Source organism: Scomber japonicus, chromosome 4 (genome assembly GCF_027409825.1).
Source record: "Scomber japonicus isolate fScoJap1 chromosome 4, fScoJap1.pri, whole genome shotgun sequence".
NCBI classification, from domain to species: Eukaryota; Metazoa; Chordata; class Actinopteri; order Scombriformes; family Scombridae; genus Scomber; species Scomber japonicus.
The window spans coordinates 16,957,009-16,975,356 of record NC_070581.1 but is presented as its reverse complement, the minus strand read 5'-3'; the positions used below and the strand labels follow the sequence as shown (position 1 = coordinate 16,975,356).

At 40.9% G+C, this 18,348-nt stretch overlaps 3 protein-coding genes across 3 annotated transcripts in view; all 3 read right to left on the bottom strand.

The window, feature by feature from the left end:
- Nucleotides 1-314: 314 nt before the first annotated feature.
- On the bottom strand, nt 315-4,691 carry LOC128357782 (glucose-6-phosphate 1-dehydrogenase-like). The gene is made up of 12 exons (XM_053318153.1): nt 4,513-4,691; nt 3,746-3,783; nt 3,502-3,610; nt 3,177-3,394; nt 2,930-3,088; nt 2,404-2,529; nt 2,212-2,305; nt 1,926-2,112; nt 1,574-1,809; nt 764-840; nt 582-674; nt 315-473 (listed from the first exon to the last, which is right to left on the bottom strand). Exons 1-12 carry the CDS (start codon nt 4,639-4,641, stop codon nt 383-385), a joined length of 1,557 nt encoding a protein of 518 aa, XP_053174128.1. The 5' UTR covers nt 4,642-4,691; the 3' UTR covers nt 315-382.
- Nucleotides 4,692-5,447: 756 nt separating this feature from the next.
- On the bottom strand, nt 5,448-12,399 carry galnt6 (UDP-N-acetyl-alpha-D-galactosamine:polypeptide N-acetylgalactosaminyltransferase 6 (GalNAc-T6)). Its single transcript, XM_053318152.1, has 11 exons — nt 12,278-12,399; nt 10,346-10,853; nt 9,654-9,826; nt 7,821-7,970; nt 7,374-7,608; nt 7,170-7,287; nt 6,870-7,070; nt 6,639-6,770; nt 6,439-6,540; nt 6,183-6,341; nt 5,448-6,082 (listed from the first exon to the last, which is right to left on the bottom strand). The coding sequence occupies exons 2-11, from the start codon at nt 10,828-10,830 to the stop codon at nt 5,969-5,971; spliced, it is 1,869 nt and encodes a 622-aa protein (XP_053174127.1). The 5' UTR covers nt 10,831-10,853; nt 12,278-12,399; the 3' UTR covers nt 5,448-5,968.
- Nucleotides 12,400-13,435: 1,036 nt separating this feature from the next.
- LOC128357787 (adenylate cyclase type 6-like) overlaps nt 13,436-18,348 on the bottom strand; it is a 31,766-nt gene continuing 26,853 nt past the window's right edge. Inside the window, exons 22-24 of the mRNA XM_053318157.1 lie at nt 18,037-18,241; nt 17,759-17,883; nt 13,436-15,398 (exon numbers count right to left, since the gene is read on the bottom strand). Of these exons, the coding sequence (XP_053174132.1) occupies nt 15,270-15,398; nt 17,759-17,883; nt 18,037-18,241 (459 nt within the window). The 3' untranslated portion in view covers nt 13,436-15,269. The remainder of the gene's footprint in view (nt 15,399-17,758; nt 17,884-18,036; nt 18,242-18,348) is intronic.

The window sequence follows — 18,348 nt, the reverse complement described above, 5'->3', positions numbered from 1 at the left end:
CATTATTTTGCCCCAGGACACTTCAACATGCATACTGGAGGAGCCGGGGATTGACCCACTGATCTTCTGATTAGTGGATGACTCTACCTCCTTAGCCAACGACAAACAATCATATTATTAGAGATTTTCGAGTCTGGTGTTAGGTGTGGGTAATGCTGTTTAGAAAAAAGAAAATGTGCAGGCAGAAGAGTGAACTAATTTTCAGTGATTACTGAAGTTATTTTAATGTTCACATTCATTGTTGTATGATTAGTGATGAAAGCAGTGGTATTTTTTTAGCATGCAGACAAAAATCAAACAACGATACAGCAGTGAATGATTGCAGTAAACTTTATTGTTTGTAAACTTGCTCAGTGAGTGTGAGTGTGTGTAACTGAAGGCATCATGTTGTGTGGGGCTGCACCCACTTGTATGTTCCCTCATAGTGGAATCCCACCCTCTTCACGAGATCATCTGCCTCGTTTGGTCCGCGGCTGTGGATCCAACGAAGAAAAGATGAGAGAAGAATGATCAATGTAAAGGAAAATGTGCAAGTGCAATGTGCATGTATGTATTTCTGTTTTATAAAAAAACTATTTTACCTTCCATATATGTAAGGGATGGGTTGTGTCTTCTCTCCCTCTATTTGGTGGAGGAGGGGGGTGAAAATTCTCCAGGCCTCCCGCAACTCATCACTGGGGCAGAAAAAGGTATAATTTAGGTAAAAATACCACATTAAAACTGAATATTAAAATAATGACCTATGACAGAATATGGCACTAACCTGCGGACAAAGTGCATTTGATTTCCACAGAATACGTCCAATATCAGTCTCTCATAAGCATCTGGGAGCTTCACATTCTGGTAGGATAAGACAGCAGATATTTAGCGACTGTGCATGCTTATTTCTATTTGCAATAATGTATCTTAATGTGAAGGACAGGCAAACAACAATGAAATGTCCATTCTAATGCAGTTCAGTCCAAAATAACATCTCAACATTCTGTCTGAATTACTGTGCTCAAAAAATGTCCACCATAGCATTATTGAATCTTTTACTTGAAACCAAAACCAGAATCTGCACAATCTGTAACGTCATTTTGATGTTTGTTGCTTACACATTTCCACTTGTTAGGTCTTTAATTGGATTGGATAGAATTGATTTTTTGATATAAAATATGTGATGTGAAATATGATCAGTAGATTATTATGTGACCAACTTTAGAGTTTTAACAACCTTTCTTAAACCTATTTGATCTACACTTATACCCAATTTTTAGTTTCATTTACAGCATCACTATCACCAAGATATATTGATTATCTATCAAATACTTTCATACACCAAGTCAAATACTAAATATTAAATTTCATGATATAGTTAGGTAACAGTATGTTGAGAATCAACATTTTATCATTCAAATAAAGAGCCACAAACTTATATCAACAAAAAATTACAATCTTTGTACAAATAAAGTGATTTATATTGATTTGAGAAAATTCTTAAATCAATGTACATGATATAATATTCAAGACTGACAGTTGGCCTGATTGATGGACCACTATGGATAATTTAAGTGAAGTGAGCCTGTAGTACCTTGTATCTGCTCCTGTAAGTGAGGTCCAGCTCAGTCTCCTCTGGGCTGAAGTAAACCCCCGGCCTCTTGGTCATCATTTTCAGGTAAATTGCTTCGTCCGGCTGCACCCGCACCACTAGTTCATTCCTCTGGCAGCTTTCACCAAAGATATCCCCTGGCACATCTGTGAACTGCAGACGCACTTCTGCCTTACGTTCGTTCAGAGCTTTACCACAGCGCAGAATGAAAGGTACTCCTGGTAGTAGGTTGGAAAAACATAAGAGGGAGAAAATCAGAGGAAAAGGTCACAAAATGTCAACCAAACAGTATTTAAGTGATAAAACAAGGAAGGAATTTTTTTTTTTTCCTAACCATCCCATCTTTCATTATGGACGTAGACCACCGCTGTGGCAAAGGTTGGTGTGCACGACCCTTTTGGTACAGTGGGGTCATCGAGGTAACCCAGCTTAGACTGGCCCACCCCCTCTGGGTCACCCACATACTGGCCGAGCACCACATCTGACATAGTAACAGGAGTTATACACTTCAACACCTTCACCTGAAGTACATAAAAAAATACAGAACAACAGCATTGCAGTGACATGAAAACATAACAAATATGCACAAACGTCCTGCTTTTCCCTATCATCCCATTTACCTTCTCATCCCTCACGTCATCTGGACTGGTGGAGGCAGGTTTCTCCATGGCAACCAAACAGAGCATCTGCAAGAGGTGGTTCTGCATGACATCTCTATGTTAAGAGAAAAGAACCAGAATCAGGACAAGGAAAGGTGCTAGTTTAACAAGATCTAGTGTTTTTTACTTTTATCTGAATGTACTGTCTCTCACCGAATAATACCAAAGTCATCAAAGTATCCTCCACGCCCCTGAGTGCCGAAAGGCTCCTTGAAGGTGAGGACCACACAGGCCACACTGTTCCTGTTCCATATGGGCCCAAAAATGCGATTTCCAAATCTGGAAATAAGAGAATAAAACACAATCATCAATGACAACCTTCTGCTTTAAACTGGTGGTAAAGATATGAATCCATTGTAATTTTGTCATCCTGTTTTCCATGCTGTATTTGTCTTCTATTCTATTGCCTTGTCTGTCATGGGAAAGCGATCACTCCTCTGTTGCTCTTCCTGAGGTTTCTTCCTTTTTTCCCTCATGTTGAGGGTTTAAGGAGATTTTTCTAATTCAAATAGAGGGGCTAAGGACAGGGCATGATGTATGTACAGATTGCAAATTTGTGATGTGTGATACACACACACAGACACAGACACAGACACACACACACACACACACACACACACACACACACACAAAATTGACTTGACTTAAAGTGCATGAAAATGTGTATGGAGTTTTCTACCTGAGCACCATGAGGTTCTGGACCATCTCTTTGCCCAGATAGTGGTCTATGCGGTAGATCTGGTCCTCTGTGAACAGCGAGGACAGATGGGCTGACAGCTTCTGTGAGCTCTGGAGGTCACGACCAAAGGGCTTCTCAACAATGACCCTGTTCCAACCTCTGCAGCAAACATAGCTGATTAGAATATTGTGATCAATAACAAGTAAACTGTTGTTTTAATAGACTAGTGAATATAGCAGACACTGACTTGAGGCTCATGCAGTGGGCTCTGATGTTTGTGCTGACATGGTGGTAGACAGTGGGAGGCAGAGCCAGGTAGAAGAGTCGGTTGGCATCTGCACCCCCAGGCAGAGATGACAGATGGGTGTTGAGTTGGGCGAACGAGCTGCCGTCATCGTACCTGCCTCTCAGGTAGGAGTTTTTACTGAAGAAAGCTGATAGACACTCACTCTCTTCATCAGTAACCTGTGAAGAAATAACAAATTCCAGCATACCACGGTCCAACATATGATATTATACATGAGATTATATTCAACTAAACTGCCTTAAAACAAACACTTTAAATGCGCTACCTTGAGATGAGGCAGGCATGCTGTCTTGATTTCTTCCACTGTCAGGTTGGACCGAGAAAAACCCACAAAGTAGGTGTTGTCTGGGAGCAAGCCATCTCTGAATAACCACCTAGAGAAGGAAGTCAGTCAAAAGCAGTGATGCAGAACATTGTCCAAGGGTCAAATACATCATAATAAAATGTGACTAACCAACTTTTGGCAACTCTTTCTTTAATGGGTGAATGAGCAGTGAGTCTTTACTCACCATAAAGTTGGATAGATCTTCTTTTTAGCAAGATCTCCCTGTGCAAATAAAAAAATATAAAAGCAGATATGATCACTGTGTCTGTAAAAAATCAATCGAGAGTCCAAAGAGTAGGTAAACTTTAGAAATGAATGGTCACAGTGTGTGGCGTGAGTGGAGTAATGTGAAATAAAGACCAACCAGAGAGTCTTTCAAATAACTTTGAACACACCCTCTTTGCACCTGAGATTTCACGGACAACTTAAATATATTGCTGCTATTAACAAAAAGAGGAAACGTAAATAAGGATGACAGATAAAAACTACATTTGCAAACTTGTGCTGGGCTCAACGTCAAAAGCATAGCCTACTGCCCAAATGTTGTTTTTTTGCCACAAATTATCCCCTTCTTTTAATTGCATGACAAAGGAAAAAGTAGATGCAGCACATTTCAGTCAACATGCACTCATTCCCCAGCTTTCTTTCACTGATTACCACACTGCAATATTCTCCTATGAGGCCTTTTGTCAACTCAGTCAAGTCGAACCCTTTTCTCAAACTGTCTTTTGGAATTAAAAAGTAGAGGTCTAGATGAATTAACTGACCTTAAGAAACATTACCATAAGAAATCAAGTAAAGGAGATATTTTTAAATTAATTTCTAAAGATCTTTGTTCAGCTGTTTTGAAAGGTTATTGAATGGAAAGTGTACGAGTTATGATTTTGGATTAATAGATAGTAGTAGTCATTATTCTAGTCATAGTGTAAGAAGTTCAGACAGAGTACTCACTGAGGCTCCCAGGATGATGAATATGTGTGTGTTGGAATGACTAGGCTGCTGCTCTCCATAGAGCTCCTTCCTAAGCTGTCCAAACACCTCAGAGCGAGTCAAAGGTTCAGCACTCATGTTCTGGGCCATCTGCTCTCAGTCTGTCCCTGCTGTGACCACTTTAATTTCCCTGTGGCTACATGACACACACATGCACACACACTATATGGCGAAATCCCAATTGTCATCGTTGCCTTGCAGAAAAACTCAGCGAGTTAATACTGCCACCTAGTGTTGCAAAGGAATAATAGCATCCTTTGTAAGGTATATGACCTCTGCACTTCAGTCCCTACAATCCAGCAGGTTGAGTTTATGGGACAACTCCACACATGAGTCATATCTGTAAATTCCATCAGATCCGCTTTGCCTGTCAATCTGGAAGAACTCCTTTAACTTAAACTCACATTTCAGGTCTATTAAAACAAAGCTGAAACAATGCGCAGGGTGTTTCTTGCCTCTAAACCACTCCTTAGATAAATGTTGCACAAACATTTCCTAGTACCTGTGACAAGAAAGTTTAGTGGCTTTGCTGTAGAGTTCTTATCTGTACATAACCTCTGGCGTGGCTATTATCACAGGGCTGTAAAGAGTAACGTGTGACTATGATGTCAACCTAATGCCTTATTGGTTGATTTTATTATCTGTAGCTCCTGTAACCACCACAAAGAGTCTCAGTTAATCATTGTTTCAGGATATGGTGAAATCAGTGAATAAATACCAACCAAAATGAACTAACATAAAAGCACTAACATAAAATTAGTACTGACATGCTGTACAGTTAACAAGGGCAGATCGAAGTTGTTGGTTACAACTAAACTATAAGTCCCTAATTCACTGGGAATCCTAGAGAAATACATTATTGGTGATAAATGATTGAATGATACCAAAGATTGTTTATGACACAACAAAATAGAATTTTTATTTATTATTATTTATTTATTTATATTAAAAAAAAACCCAGGCATTTCTTACTCCTTAGTCAGAATTGTGCATAATTTCACATTTCAATATTAATTGTCAGACTAAAATGCCACTAAAAAGTGATTTTACAGTTCTGAGTGTAAATAAATGCACTCAATTAAGATCCATGCAGCCCACAGCCGTTGTCCCGCAATCCTGCTGCCACTCCTGAATGCAAAGTCCACCCTTGGTCCGAAGATCCCCAAACACCTTTGAATGTCTCTCTTGAGCTTTCATCATGAATAAATTTAAAACAATTTAAGGCCACCTCAAGTGTCTTCAACAGTTGTGACTGTCTTCACTTTGTCCTCCATCTTTAACTGTTCACTGAGTATGGCCAAATGCCCCAAGCTCCACAGCAAGTTCTGCTGGATCAATGTTGAGTTGGCTCTTAGAAACCAAGTCTGAGGAAGGGGACACAAGGTGCCACAGATCAGCTGATGAGGACACTGGGAGGTCAGCTGAAGGACCAGTGCTGGTTGAGGTCAGCAGCATTACACGGTTCCATCAGAATTTGTCCTCCTCGCAGCTGTAAACATTTCCCGCTACTGGGATTCTTTAGAAGATTTTCCTGCAAAGTAACATCAGAGAAAAGGGTGAAACAAGACAGAAGCCAAAAATAAATATATCAATATATAATGCTTGTTTATTCAGCATGAAATGCCCCTCACCTCTGTAAGGACCCACTCCTGATGTGGCGACAAACTGGTTCCCTTCCCCTTTAGCTGGCATGGCTCGATCTTCACTGGCTCTGGCTGAGGTGTGGCATGTAGACACAGCTGCTTTCCAATGTTATGACGCAGCTCCTTATGAGACGTATACTCAAAGTACTAGAGGAGAAAATTGTCCAATTAGATACCAAACTGTCCCAGACAGAAATTATTTTCACTTCTAATCTTAATCAAGAGTGAGTCAGAGTCATTGTACCTGGTTGCCTCCCATGTTGTGACACTGGTACATAATCATAGCTTTGCCTCCTTGGTTGGCCTCACCAACATCCAGGCATGTTTGAGATCCTGAGTTTCTTAACTGGTGCAAACACAGTCACACAGCAACAGTAAGATACGACCACAGTTTTACAAAACACGTGCAATATCCATATAATGATGAAGAGAAATGGGACTCACTGCTCCAAATTTTACTGGGGTCAAGTCTGGAATGAAGGCCTCTGGGTAGACTGTGTTCAGGTACCAGGTAAAGTTTTTGCACTTCAGCCTCTCTCTCAGATTAACACGATCAGAAATGTCCCCATAGTTGTGCTATAAAAGAGAACAGAGGGTATAGACTCTAGCTAAAAATGTGTGGGAGGATGTGTGATGAGTGGCATTGTATTGATGTGCATTTAAGGTGACACTGACCTCTTTAGCCATAGTTGCAGCGTTCTTGTTGCGGCGATAGAAGATAGTCTTGTAATCGTCCATCCAGACCTCAGCTAGGCGCACCTGGTTGCGGGTGATGACCTCTGTGCCCTTGGGGAAGGTGTGTGGGCTCTTGGTGCGGAAGACATGGCCAACCACAGAACACGGTATGATCTCCAGCTGACCCCCACACTGCCACACCTGTAAATCACATTGCACACAAGAAGCAATTCAGACTGAGTTGATAACTACAGGGTGGCTTATTAACTAACATTTGGAACTGAGGGTAAAGAGACTTACCCTGAATGACATCTCCACGTTCTCACCACCCCAAATCTCCATCTTGTCATCATACGTTCCAATGTGTTCAAAGTACTTCATTGAGATTGAGAAGAGACCTCCGGCAAATGTGGGTGTTCTGAAATTTTCATAGGCAGACACAAAAGCTTTAGGCACTTAAATGATTCAGTGTGTTTTAAGTGAAACCAACGTGGTCCTTCTTACTTTACTGGGTAGGTTTCATCCTTCCGCAGCTTCCTTGCATCCTCAGGGATTTGCTCCCAACCGAAAGTCAGGCTCCAGTCAAAGTTACCTCGGTTGTAAGCGCGGTTGGTGGCCACGGGCTTGTTGAATTTAAAGTGGTTGAGGTCAATGGTAGTGATCTCTGGACTAACCACAGCAGTGGGCTCTTCAACAATGCGGGCCAACAGGGGCTCTAGCCAACCATGGAAACACTCACCTGAGAGGGGGGGGCAGAAGGACAGAGATAACTTGATATATTTTCAAATCTGTTGTATAAAATGGATTTTCTGCAACCATTTGGTTTCAGATGTAAAGATAAGTATAAACAGAGGGGAATCGCACTATAAATTATTTCAATAGAGGCTGTGGGTCAGATTAACTTGTGTATTGTTGTTGCTATTGTCATTTTGTGTGTGCACGTTTCCTCACAGTGTGCGTCGAGAAAGGTGAGTACTTCGCCCTGAGCAATACTAGCACCCAGTAGCCTGGCTGTGATGAGGCCCTTCCTCTCCGGCTGCCTCACTACGCGGACAATCTTCAGCTCACGTACATATTCCTCCAGTTGGCTCTTCAGGTGATCTGCAGGGAAAAACAACATATTCTCTTATCTTGACTTCAAGTAAATCAAACATTTGCTGCAGTGATGTACTCAGGGTACACCTTGACAACCACTGTGTAGTTACAGGTGCAACAGAGCACACATTTCCCCATATCCAATAATAAAAATGTTTAAAAAACAGCAATGGGTGTAGATCAATAAACTTTCAACCAGGATGTGGTCAGTAAAACAAGTCTTTACAGCCTAGTATTTAATAAAGCACAAAGCTTCCCCAGAGAAGAAAAAGTCAAGACATTGGTCATAACTGTGAGATAGCAATGAAGTAGAAATGCTGCTCGTACAACTGGGTCACATTTCCTTTCTAAAAGCATTTGTGACCACAACACATGCCATGCAAGTTTTAGTACCAGTACAGTCACCAACCACACATTCTCAGTGTTAAGACAAAGCCGTTGCACTGGTAGCAAAAAGGGAAGCGTGGGTACAGTAAGAAGCCTGTTAGCTAAAGCTAACGGCTCATTAACTTATGCAAGATATGTAACCTGTAAAGAGGATATTTCAAGCTTTCAAGGGTTATTTTGAGACCGGATTTGCCCTGCATGGCTAGTCAAGCTTGTGTCAACTGCTATGTGGTTTCTATTTTAATTAGAACAGCCTACAAAGAAACTGCTACATTATTATTAAGATATTAGAGGATGAAAATGTCCTTCTGTCTACTGTAATTTGGCTTTTTTTTCTTCTACACTCACTCAAGTTTGACTGACTTTTGGTGCCAGAACTTACAAGATATAAACACCCAAAATATTAGCTGTTTGCACCACAGGTGTCGCTTGAATGCTGCAATAATCTTTGCTCGCATTTTGAGTAAAGGCTAAAAAGCATGCTTCTTTTACCCATGTACAAGTCAACAATTTCCTATATATGTTGTATGTATGTCCATATATGTTTATAATAACAAACATTTATGGACAACTAGATAATGTTGCTACTCTATGATTATACATGACACTTCCCAAATGTGAACTGTTATTTTCTTAACATGTTGGAGTGTAAAACGTTCCTATGCAAAACACATTTCAAAGCTACACTCATATGTCAACAATAGGCTTCTCTTATCAGAATTGTTGTACCACATTTGCCAGTTCTGAAGGGTTAGATGTTCTTCATCACTCTATTGTCAAGTTGGTGCTCACTGCTGTAACTGGCATTTCAATGAAAGCCTTGTGCATATACCAATAGTAAAATACAATGGGTTATTATAATTTATGACACTGTTGACTCTTTGCACACAAACCTCTTCTGCTATTTGTAAAGACCTGACTGTGCAGACGTGTACAGTAAGCTGCAAAAACTACATCACTAACAAAACTCTGTTATCAATACTCTCACCTAACAGTAACTGGAATGCTCCTTTATAAATTAATACATACATTATAACTTACGCTCCCATAAAATCATGCGGGTGCTCTGCAGTTGTCCACATATATTTAAGAAATAAAACATAAAAGTGTCCCATTTTCTGTCCCATGTGTTTTAATAATGTCTCATCATTGTAAAACATTTCCTCCTAACTAACTGCCTGATTAAGAAATAAGAGTGGATGAAGTGACAAGAATGTACTCAGAGCCTCTTTTTAACCAAGTCTTTCCTCTGCAAGCGAGTCCACAACTATGTTTTGTCATTAGTGTTTCTTTTTGTCTCACCTGCAACACTGGCGTCATCTACTAGGATGATCTCTTTCAGCAAGATAGCAGGAGACGTGTGCAGGACACTGTAGACCGTCCTCAGGAGGGTGGACCAAGCCTCATTATGGAAGACTATAATAACGCTGGTTGTGGGTAGAGGGGGACAGCGACGAAACTTTCTGTCTACACACCTGGGAGAGATGAGTCACGTCAGAAATAAAACGAGAGACAGTGAGAGAAATTGCATAAGAGTGAGAGGCATATGTGATGAAGTGAAAGTCATGTATAACAGACCACTGTTTGTAGATATTCAAAGTCTACTCACTCGCACTTTAAATAACAAATTGTTCAAACAGTCATAAACAATACGCCCATTTTAAACTTTGCAAAAAGACATAGCTCAAGGCCTATGACAGCTGTGACATGTTCAGATGTCTAGTTGGACACATTTTTACGATACAGAGGCTGCACTTAAAGCAACACAGATAATGTTTCTCTAATGTCTCAGTTATCAAGTATACTTCTATGCTACACTCACCTTTTGTGGTTATATTCAGATTAGCTCAGTATGAAAATTAATGTAAATAATATGACACTCTGAACATGACCCAGACTAAAATGCAGGATATTATGTGGCCCTGCTGTGTACATGTTGGTACAACAGTGATTAGACCAAACTGTCAGATTATTATAAAAGGACACATTCTTACTCTGGAGGCCTCGTGTCATCCCCAAGACTACGGCTGAGCGAGATGCGGTCGCTGGCATACTGGTTGAAACAGTGCCTGGTCATGCCCTCCTCCTGCTCCTTCACCTCCTCTGGAGTCATGTGGTCTTGGTGAAATTCCTTCCCATCAGCCCCTTGGCTTGTGGGGTCCTGTGGTGGTCTCTCCAGATGAGGCTTGAGCTCAGCCTGACTATAGTATCCATCGGGGCATTTCATGTCCGTGGTGGACTGCGCCTGCACTGGTGGTGGCGGCTGTGGAGCTCCAATTTGAAAGCCGATATTGTTGACCGCATCTCTAACCATGACCATCACCTTGTCCCTCTTGTCCACCAGTTCCTGAAACCAGGGGTCCCCCGCAGGTGAAGAGCCAACATCCCTCTGAAGAACCACCAGAACCACCATGAAGAGAGTCCCCCCAAGAATGGCTAGTTTCAGGGGGCTCATGCGCCGGCGTATGAACAAACGCATGTTTCAAAATCGGTGTCTCAAAGCTGTTCAACAGGAAAAAAAGAATGAATTCCTAAGAAGCTGACTGCAACACATTTAAACAAGAAACACTACATTCAAAAGCCGTTCCTCTCTCACCTCTCTCACCTGCCTTTGCTTGCTAAACAATCAGTAAGTTATTCCGGCAGCTAAAGAAAAGGAGATAAGCTTGAGAAAAAAAACACAAACTGGTTTGTGCGTCTCTACAAGTGTCATAGTGGCAGGTGATCCAGCCAACCTCACTCCTCCCTCCCTCCCTCCCTCCCCGTCTCTTCAGGAAACAGTCCCACAGGGCAGGAGCAGAGAACATGAGGGAGGAGGAGGAGGAGGGAGGAAGGGAGGAGAAGGAGAGTGTGAACAAACACACCACACCTCTTAGTAAACACCTGAATTCACCTGCTCCGGCCATAGTCCTCCAGGACCCACGTGGCAGCAGGTGGGTGCAACAGTGACAGCACTGGCTCAACCTGAAACTCCCACATCGGTTAATGAGTGACGCACAGCACGTTGCTTAAGATACATGCCCCAAACACACCTCACTAGTGATGATCAACTGTCATCTGCTACAGGAAGTTTGCTACAGGGAGCATGACAGAACCAGAACTTCATAAAGCCAGTGCACAATAAGAGGCTGTTTCCTGCCCTATGAAAGAGGATATCATAGCAATGTAGGACATCTGCGTGTCCTAGGTGATCACTGTTCAGAAAGAAACTCACTCTTACTTGGTCATAATTAATTTACTCTATTCTCAAGCCAGCCTCCTTCATAATTGATTTCAGGGGACACTCTTTTGGTGTCCCAGAGAGGGAAACAACCAAGGTCCACTTTGCTGCTGACTCTTCTAATAATAAATTATTCTAGCCAGTATTACTGGAGTTTTGACCTCTCCAGCTGACTCTCCTAACCAGTTAGCCCAGTTTGTTGTCACCACAGTTGCTCTGCAAAAGAGGAGGAAGGAAAATATTCAACGGAAGTGACCTTCAACACAATATTATGCGAGCCTTAAAATGTGGATTGACTACATTACAGTATATTCAATCAGGCCAAGTGGCTACTAGATAATTCAGGAAGAAATAAAGATTCTTGCCAGGGACATTATTTCACAAAACACTTTCATACTTCCCAAAGCTTAAAATAAACTGCGGTTAAGAGCTACTGAGAAGTGACAAAACTGTTGCTCTTGAAAGCTGTTCAGTATCAAAATGCAGGAAGAGTTGCAAATTCGCTTTCATTCAGTCTGGGCAGGCTAATTCAAAACTCTGATAAGACATTCAGTTATGCTCTCTCTCTCTCTGCTCTGCTTCTCTAGAAATCACATATTTGACAGATGAATTAGGCTGACAGTCAGTGTCACCCTATGACACCCAGACGCTGCTTAAAAAGATGGACAGTCATGAGTTTGTCATTCTCCAACATGCCGTCTCTTACCTTAAAGTGACGAACACTTGCTGCTTATCTGTTCCGGTGTATCTATTTCTCAGTCCGTCTGTTCGGAAAGCTTCCAGGCGAACAGGTTGTAGACTTTGCCGTTTATCAAACAAAATACTGATCGGTGTTTTGAGCGCACCAGGACACGGCAGCTCAGTCTTGACCTCCCGGCTTTCCCTTTGAAACCAACAGGTGCCATTTGTTGAAATGATTAGCTGGAGTGAGTCCCCTGCTGGCAGCGCACGCCCTGAACATTTCCGCTCAGTGGTGATGAAAGCGTGAACAGAGTGTGAGACGAGTTCCTCATATCTGTAGACTACTAATGCGAACAAATGCAAACACCACTTCTTTTTGTTTTTTTTGTTTTGTTATTGTTCACATATAACAGATGCCCCCCCTCCCCCCACCGCCAAAAAAAGGAAAAAAAGAAGAAGAAGAAAGTACATGTATATTACTGCAGAGATATAACACAGCTACTACTAAACATGTAATCTGTGTAAATGTATATGATACAAAAATCACAGTGCACAAAACAAAACAGAGTAACATGATAGAGTGTTACAGGCACATTTACAAGTCCCTGTATCATGAGCCTATTATAGCAACATTAGTGCTTTTTCATCGGGGATTAGGAATTTATGTCGCTTAATTAATGCTCAGCATAGAGTGCTGTAAGTGAACATTGCCATTACCTCAACAGAAATTCATTATTCATGTGCAAGCAATTAAATACTCTCTCCTGTATCGCCCTCCTGAAATTGTAACCTGGTTTATTCAGAGAAGGAGAAGCAGGTGTTTCTCAGGTTACTGTCACAGGGGAGAAATCTTGATTGCAGGCTGATGATTGACATGAGGTCTAAATTAAAGCCAAACAAACACAACAACACTAAGTAGGTTGCACTAAACTGTGTTGTTGGAATAAACTGCAGAGGAGGTCATTTGTTGAAGATGATGAGAATGAATTTGTCTTTGATTTTTCCACTGTTGGGGTAGAAGTGTTTGACTTTTCTGAAACAGCAATAATCATAAATTTGTTTCCAGCTACCTCCAAAAAAATGGAGGTAAATGGTGCCCCAGTTCTCCTTTGTGAAATTAACTTCCAGTCAGACTCTACCCAGGTGTAACAACAGAAATAACAAACCGTGAACACAATCAATGCAAAAAACAGCCATTTATTAATTTCTTATCCAAGGGGAAATGAATCAAATCAATCATTGCACTATTTCTTCAACCCAGACACTTTTTAAAAGGAAAACGCAACAATGTTTGACATTTGACATGGTTGACATTTCATCAAAAGGACAGAAAAGAGGGACATGTGAAAGTGAGGATCTCTTTTGTAGCCTATTGAGGTGGGATTGTACTTTAGGCTCATACAGAAACAAATTAAACACCTGGTGTACTAAATATAAAATACACCCTCACTTTTCAGCAAATAAGAAGGCCAATCAATTTGACTTCTAGTACAATGATTCAGGGGTTTTCTTCAGTAGTAAATACTCTGTATTACATACATTCATGGTATTATTGTTTTGAATGACTAACTTGGGGAGGGGGTCAGGCCACCAAGGCCACCAAGTGCCAAATACAACCAGATAGTGTCAAATACTATAAAGTTTTGAATATTGATCCATGACGTACTCGGACTGTGGAACCACATAATGTCAAGGCAATACTTGTGAGCAAACTGCATACACTTAATCCTAAAGCTGTCAGGAAACCAGTTTATGCAGACCACACAACGTAACACAATCCAAAATATACCTTTCACAGGGTTTTGCTTATTTAGGTCGGAATGAAATCAGTCAAAATCACAGTCCAGTAAAAGGCGCATTATTCTCTTCAAATGATCATTTGACACAGGAAATCAGGAATGGACACACAATTCTGAAGAATAATATAAAACATGCCTTGCAGCAACCAGTTTGGCATGAAAGCATTGTCATACAGTATCATAAAAACCTCACAGTGAAAAGTTACAGTATGCCCCTTTATAGATAAAGATCAGCATTCAGTTATGTATGCTCACATAACCCACACACACACACACACACACACACACACACACACACACACACACACACACACACACGGTTCTCACGCACACTTATAGAAAAGGTTTCATAACAATTTAACAATCTTGCTTCAGTACCATGATACTAATGCAACTGTTCTTCCTTCATTTCATACTTCCTGTTTTGGCTCAAACCAAAAATACATTGCAGGGAGTGAGTAATCAATCATACATTTCAGTGAATCGCAGACACACTCATATCCAGACTGTGGCTAATCACAGGCTGGAAGAAACAAAAAAGGCCCTGATAAGAAACTCAGAAGTTCAAGCCAAGGTTGTTTGTGTTTTTCTATCTGCGTACATGTGCGTGTGAGTGTCCTCCATCATGAATAAGTCCACAAGAAAAAGAAAAGTGTTTGTCGCTATCAATGACAGTGACATAACCGTGGCCTTTGCTGTCAAAAGACAAATAAATTACTTAAGATTACTGTACGTTTTATACAGAATCATTACTGTGTGTTTCATATCAAACATTTGTTCTTTGGTCATTTTCATCCTTCATGTTGTCCTTGCATATTTTCTTTATTAGTAACATAGTTGTGTTTTTTGTTTACATATATTTTCTTTTTTTGTACAAGTTCATCACAAAAATCCATCCGCAGGAAAATAAATAATGACTCCAGATGAAATACTTGTACTATTGCTCATAAAACACAAGCATAGCCACTTCTGTCCTAAGGCAACTAGGCTTCATGATCTCTCGAGCAGCTTGGGAAAAAGCCTTCAAACATGAACAACGTCCTACATGTGTGCATCCGAGTGTGTGACAACATACAGACAGGCCAAACTTGCCTCTGTCGGACGCCCTCTGTCCCTAGTGTGTTTGCACCGTGCTTCAGCTGACCGCTCCGTCTCTCCGCAGTCTCTGTCTTGTCGGTGCAGTGGGAGTCACGCTGCGGTCGGTTGGCCGGTCTGTCGTTAACTGCCCGGGGGACCGCTGGTGAGGAAGTAAGTGGTCATCTCCCCCTTCCCCTTCACCTTGACAACACCTCGATGGTCCAGCTGATATCCGTTTTTGACCAGCACGTGGTACAAGTCCGTGGTCACCTAAGAGAGGACACAGACATTTGACACCCAGAATGTGAGACATTCAACCCTTCCCAGGAGAAACTGTGTCAGTCCTAGTCTCTCAGTGAATAATCTCCCTAAAGGACAATGATGAAGGCATAACATAAAGAACGGAATATTAGACACAGCTGAAAGGTTTAAAAAGAAGTGGATTTCATATCGTTTGCTGCTGTTGAGTACAGTATTCACATACCAACCAGTGCTAAAGCAACTAACTGTTAAGCGGTTTAACTGTCAAAACAGTTGGTTGGCAATAACTTTGATAATCAGTTTACCATGTTATTCAAGTTATTTATCAAGCAAAAATGTTGCTTTGCACCATGTTTAACAATTATTTCACTTTGTAACACTTCCCTTGCTAATGGGGAGTGCTGTCAATATAATGGTTTATTGATTCATTACCGTCCATCCTTATTAACCAATAAGAGATTGTTCTGGTTATGGAGGAGGGTTTTTAACATTTTTTAATCCATGCTATGACTGCTTGACTCTGATGAAGACACAGTGAGCGTTGTTTGCATCTGAATAAACTGCACAAGTGAATTGCGATGGACACTTTATACTATTTTCTTTTAAAACATTTAATAGACATAATGATTCATACGTTATTTAAATTGAAACAATTAGTCGATTAATCAACTGATCAATTGGAAGAGTGAATCTGCAATCTGCAATTATGAATTGTTACAGTTGTTTAATTAAGCAAAAATGAAAATGAAAAAAATAAATGCAATATCTTTGAGTTTTGGACTTTTTGTGGACAAAACAAAACATTCAGCTTCAGTTCTCAGACATTTCAAAGACCAAATGATCGAAACAGCAGACTTATTAACAACAAACACATTCTTTAATTCAAGCTCTAATAATATCCCTGTGACCTGCAGGAACACATATTGTACAACAGATGGCAGCATTGTTCTAACTGTAATCTTTCCTGCAGCCTGTGACACCTCACTGGCAGCCTGTGGCCCCTCAGTGGCAGCATGTGGCCCCTCAGTGGCAGCATGTGGCACCACAGTGGCACATAACTTAATTGAAGTCTTGCTGATCCCCCTGTCAACTCTCTCTCTTCCTATAAACTCTGATCTTCCTTTCTTTCATCTTCCTCGCTGTTTTCTCCACCCCATCAACTACCAACTCCCTGAGCAGTGCCTTCTGGGATACCTGATACCAGAATATCAAATTAACATAACTGTAACCACAAAATATGCGTAAACAAAATGTAGTAGAATAGAATAAAGAATCATGAAAACAAATCTGGTTGACAGTGAGTCTTTCAGCTGCCAACAGAGTGCCACAGGCTGCCACTGAGGTGCCACTACCTGCCAGTGCCACTAGGAGGATCCTGGCTTCTCTTTGTACAATTGATTCACTACAGCACTAAACTAAGATGGTGTTTATCACATATTCCACATTTCAAAATAAGTGTTCACTGTTAACGACATATCTATGAATGAGGTGGTGAAGACTCTGGCAGCCTTGCACTTGACTGATGCTGCTTATCTGAGGAACATGACTGAGATTTCCCTCTTGAAGATGATAATAATGTGGTAGTTGAATGGCCTCTGCAGGGGATTCAATTTAGCTTTCTGCCTTTCTGGGGGGAAATTAGAGCACCATTTTGGTTAAAAACAGCATGTCCGGTACTGAAAAGGATTCTTGCTCAAGGGGGTCTTCTGCAGAACAGATGTATGGACCTGAAATTCTCCAGCTCAGTGAATCTTCCTTCTCAATGTGCCACATTGCAGCCAAATAGCTAAATTAAACGGGGTGCACTCACTGTATCTGTAGCATTGTTATCAGCTCTGATACTTCTGATACTTTCATGCTGAGCATAAGCAAATGACTGTCTGACTCTTTCAGATACCAGAAACAATACTTTCAATTGCATGTGGATGATGATTAACATCGTTCAGTCAGAGGAAAGTAATCTGCTGTGTGAGCTGTTTTTCACAAAGAAGACATTCATGCTGAACTTGTGCAAGATTTCATATTGATGATTACTAATAACTTGACTAAAGTGCAGTGGAAAATTCACAGCTTTCACAGATGCTGTTGAAGGAGTGCTTGTTGAGGTATTTCATTTGGTATTTTGTAGAGCTGAAATGATCAGACAATTTGAACTATTTTATGACATTTTATAGTCAAAATAATAAATTGATTGATGAAGAAAGTATTTGACTGATGGTTCATGATGTGACATGATATGCTATGGTATTTGGAACTCAGGTCTTTTCAGAAATAATGATAGCATGCAACTCTAACAACAATTAAAACTGCAAAACACTTCTATGATCAAAGTTAAAAACTGCTGTGGATGTCTGTGTGTGATATTGTACCTGGATGCAGTCTGGTACTCCTGTGCTGTCCATCCGGCTGGCCACATTAACTGTGTTACCCCAAATGTCATACTGGGGTTTCCTGGCTCCAATCACTCCTGCTACCACCGGGCCCATGTTCAGTCCTGAGAACAAATCACCAGGCTGTGTTATTTTGTATTAGTTGCGCCATTTTAACTCAATTATAATGCTGAAAGAAAGTAAGTAGATCACTGTAGTTCTCCTTCAAGGAAACAAATGACAATCAAAAGCAATATTATTAGATTATTCAGGCTTACCTATCTTCATCTGGAAGTTGTTGAAGGAGTGCTCGTTAATGTATTTCATCTGTTCCCTAAGCCTCATGGCGTAGTCTGCCAGAGCCAGGATGTGTGAGCGGCCCTCTTTGTCATAGGTAGAGTCATTGAGGCCTGAGGCAGCCATGTAGGTGGAACCAATGGTCTTGATTTTCTCCAGCTGACGGAACTTCTCCTCACTGATGATCTACAGAAGAGTAATCAACAGTGTGTAAGAAGATGAAAGGAGACAAGCAGAAGCAACACTTTAGCACTAGGTCAACAGCTTGCTAAGTGGCAGAACAACACACACAT

What these genes read in the sequence shown, in the direction of transcription:
- LOC128357782 (XM_053318153.1), bottom strand. Translation starts at nt 4,641, where the DNA reads ATGGCCCAGAACATGAGTGCTGAACCTTTGACTCGCTCTGAGGTGTTT. An exon ending in AAGATCTATCCAACTTTATG is followed by an intron (nt 3,611 to 3,745) that starts GTGAGTAAAGAC and finishes TTCCTTCTCTAG; the next exon opens with GTGGTTATTCAGAGATGGCT. An exon ending in ATCCCTTACATATATGGAAG is followed by an intron (nt 474 to 581) that starts GTAAAATAGTTT and finishes TTGGATCCACAG; the next exon opens with CCGCGGACCAAACGAGGCAG.
- galnt6 (XM_053318152.1), bottom strand. Translation starts at nt 10,830, where the DNA reads ATGCGTTTGTTCATACGCCGGCGCATGAGCCCCCTGAAACTAGCCATT. An exon ending in GATGAAACCTACCCAGTAAA is followed by an intron (nt 7,288 to 7,373) that starts GTAAGAAGGACC and finishes TGAAAATTTCAG; the next exon opens with AACACCCACATTTGCCGGAG. An exon ending in AGGAGTGGGTCCTTACAGAG is followed by an intron (nt 6,083 to 6,182) that starts GTGAGGGGCATT and finishes GTTACTTTGCAG; the next exon opens with GAAAATCTTCTAAAGAATCC.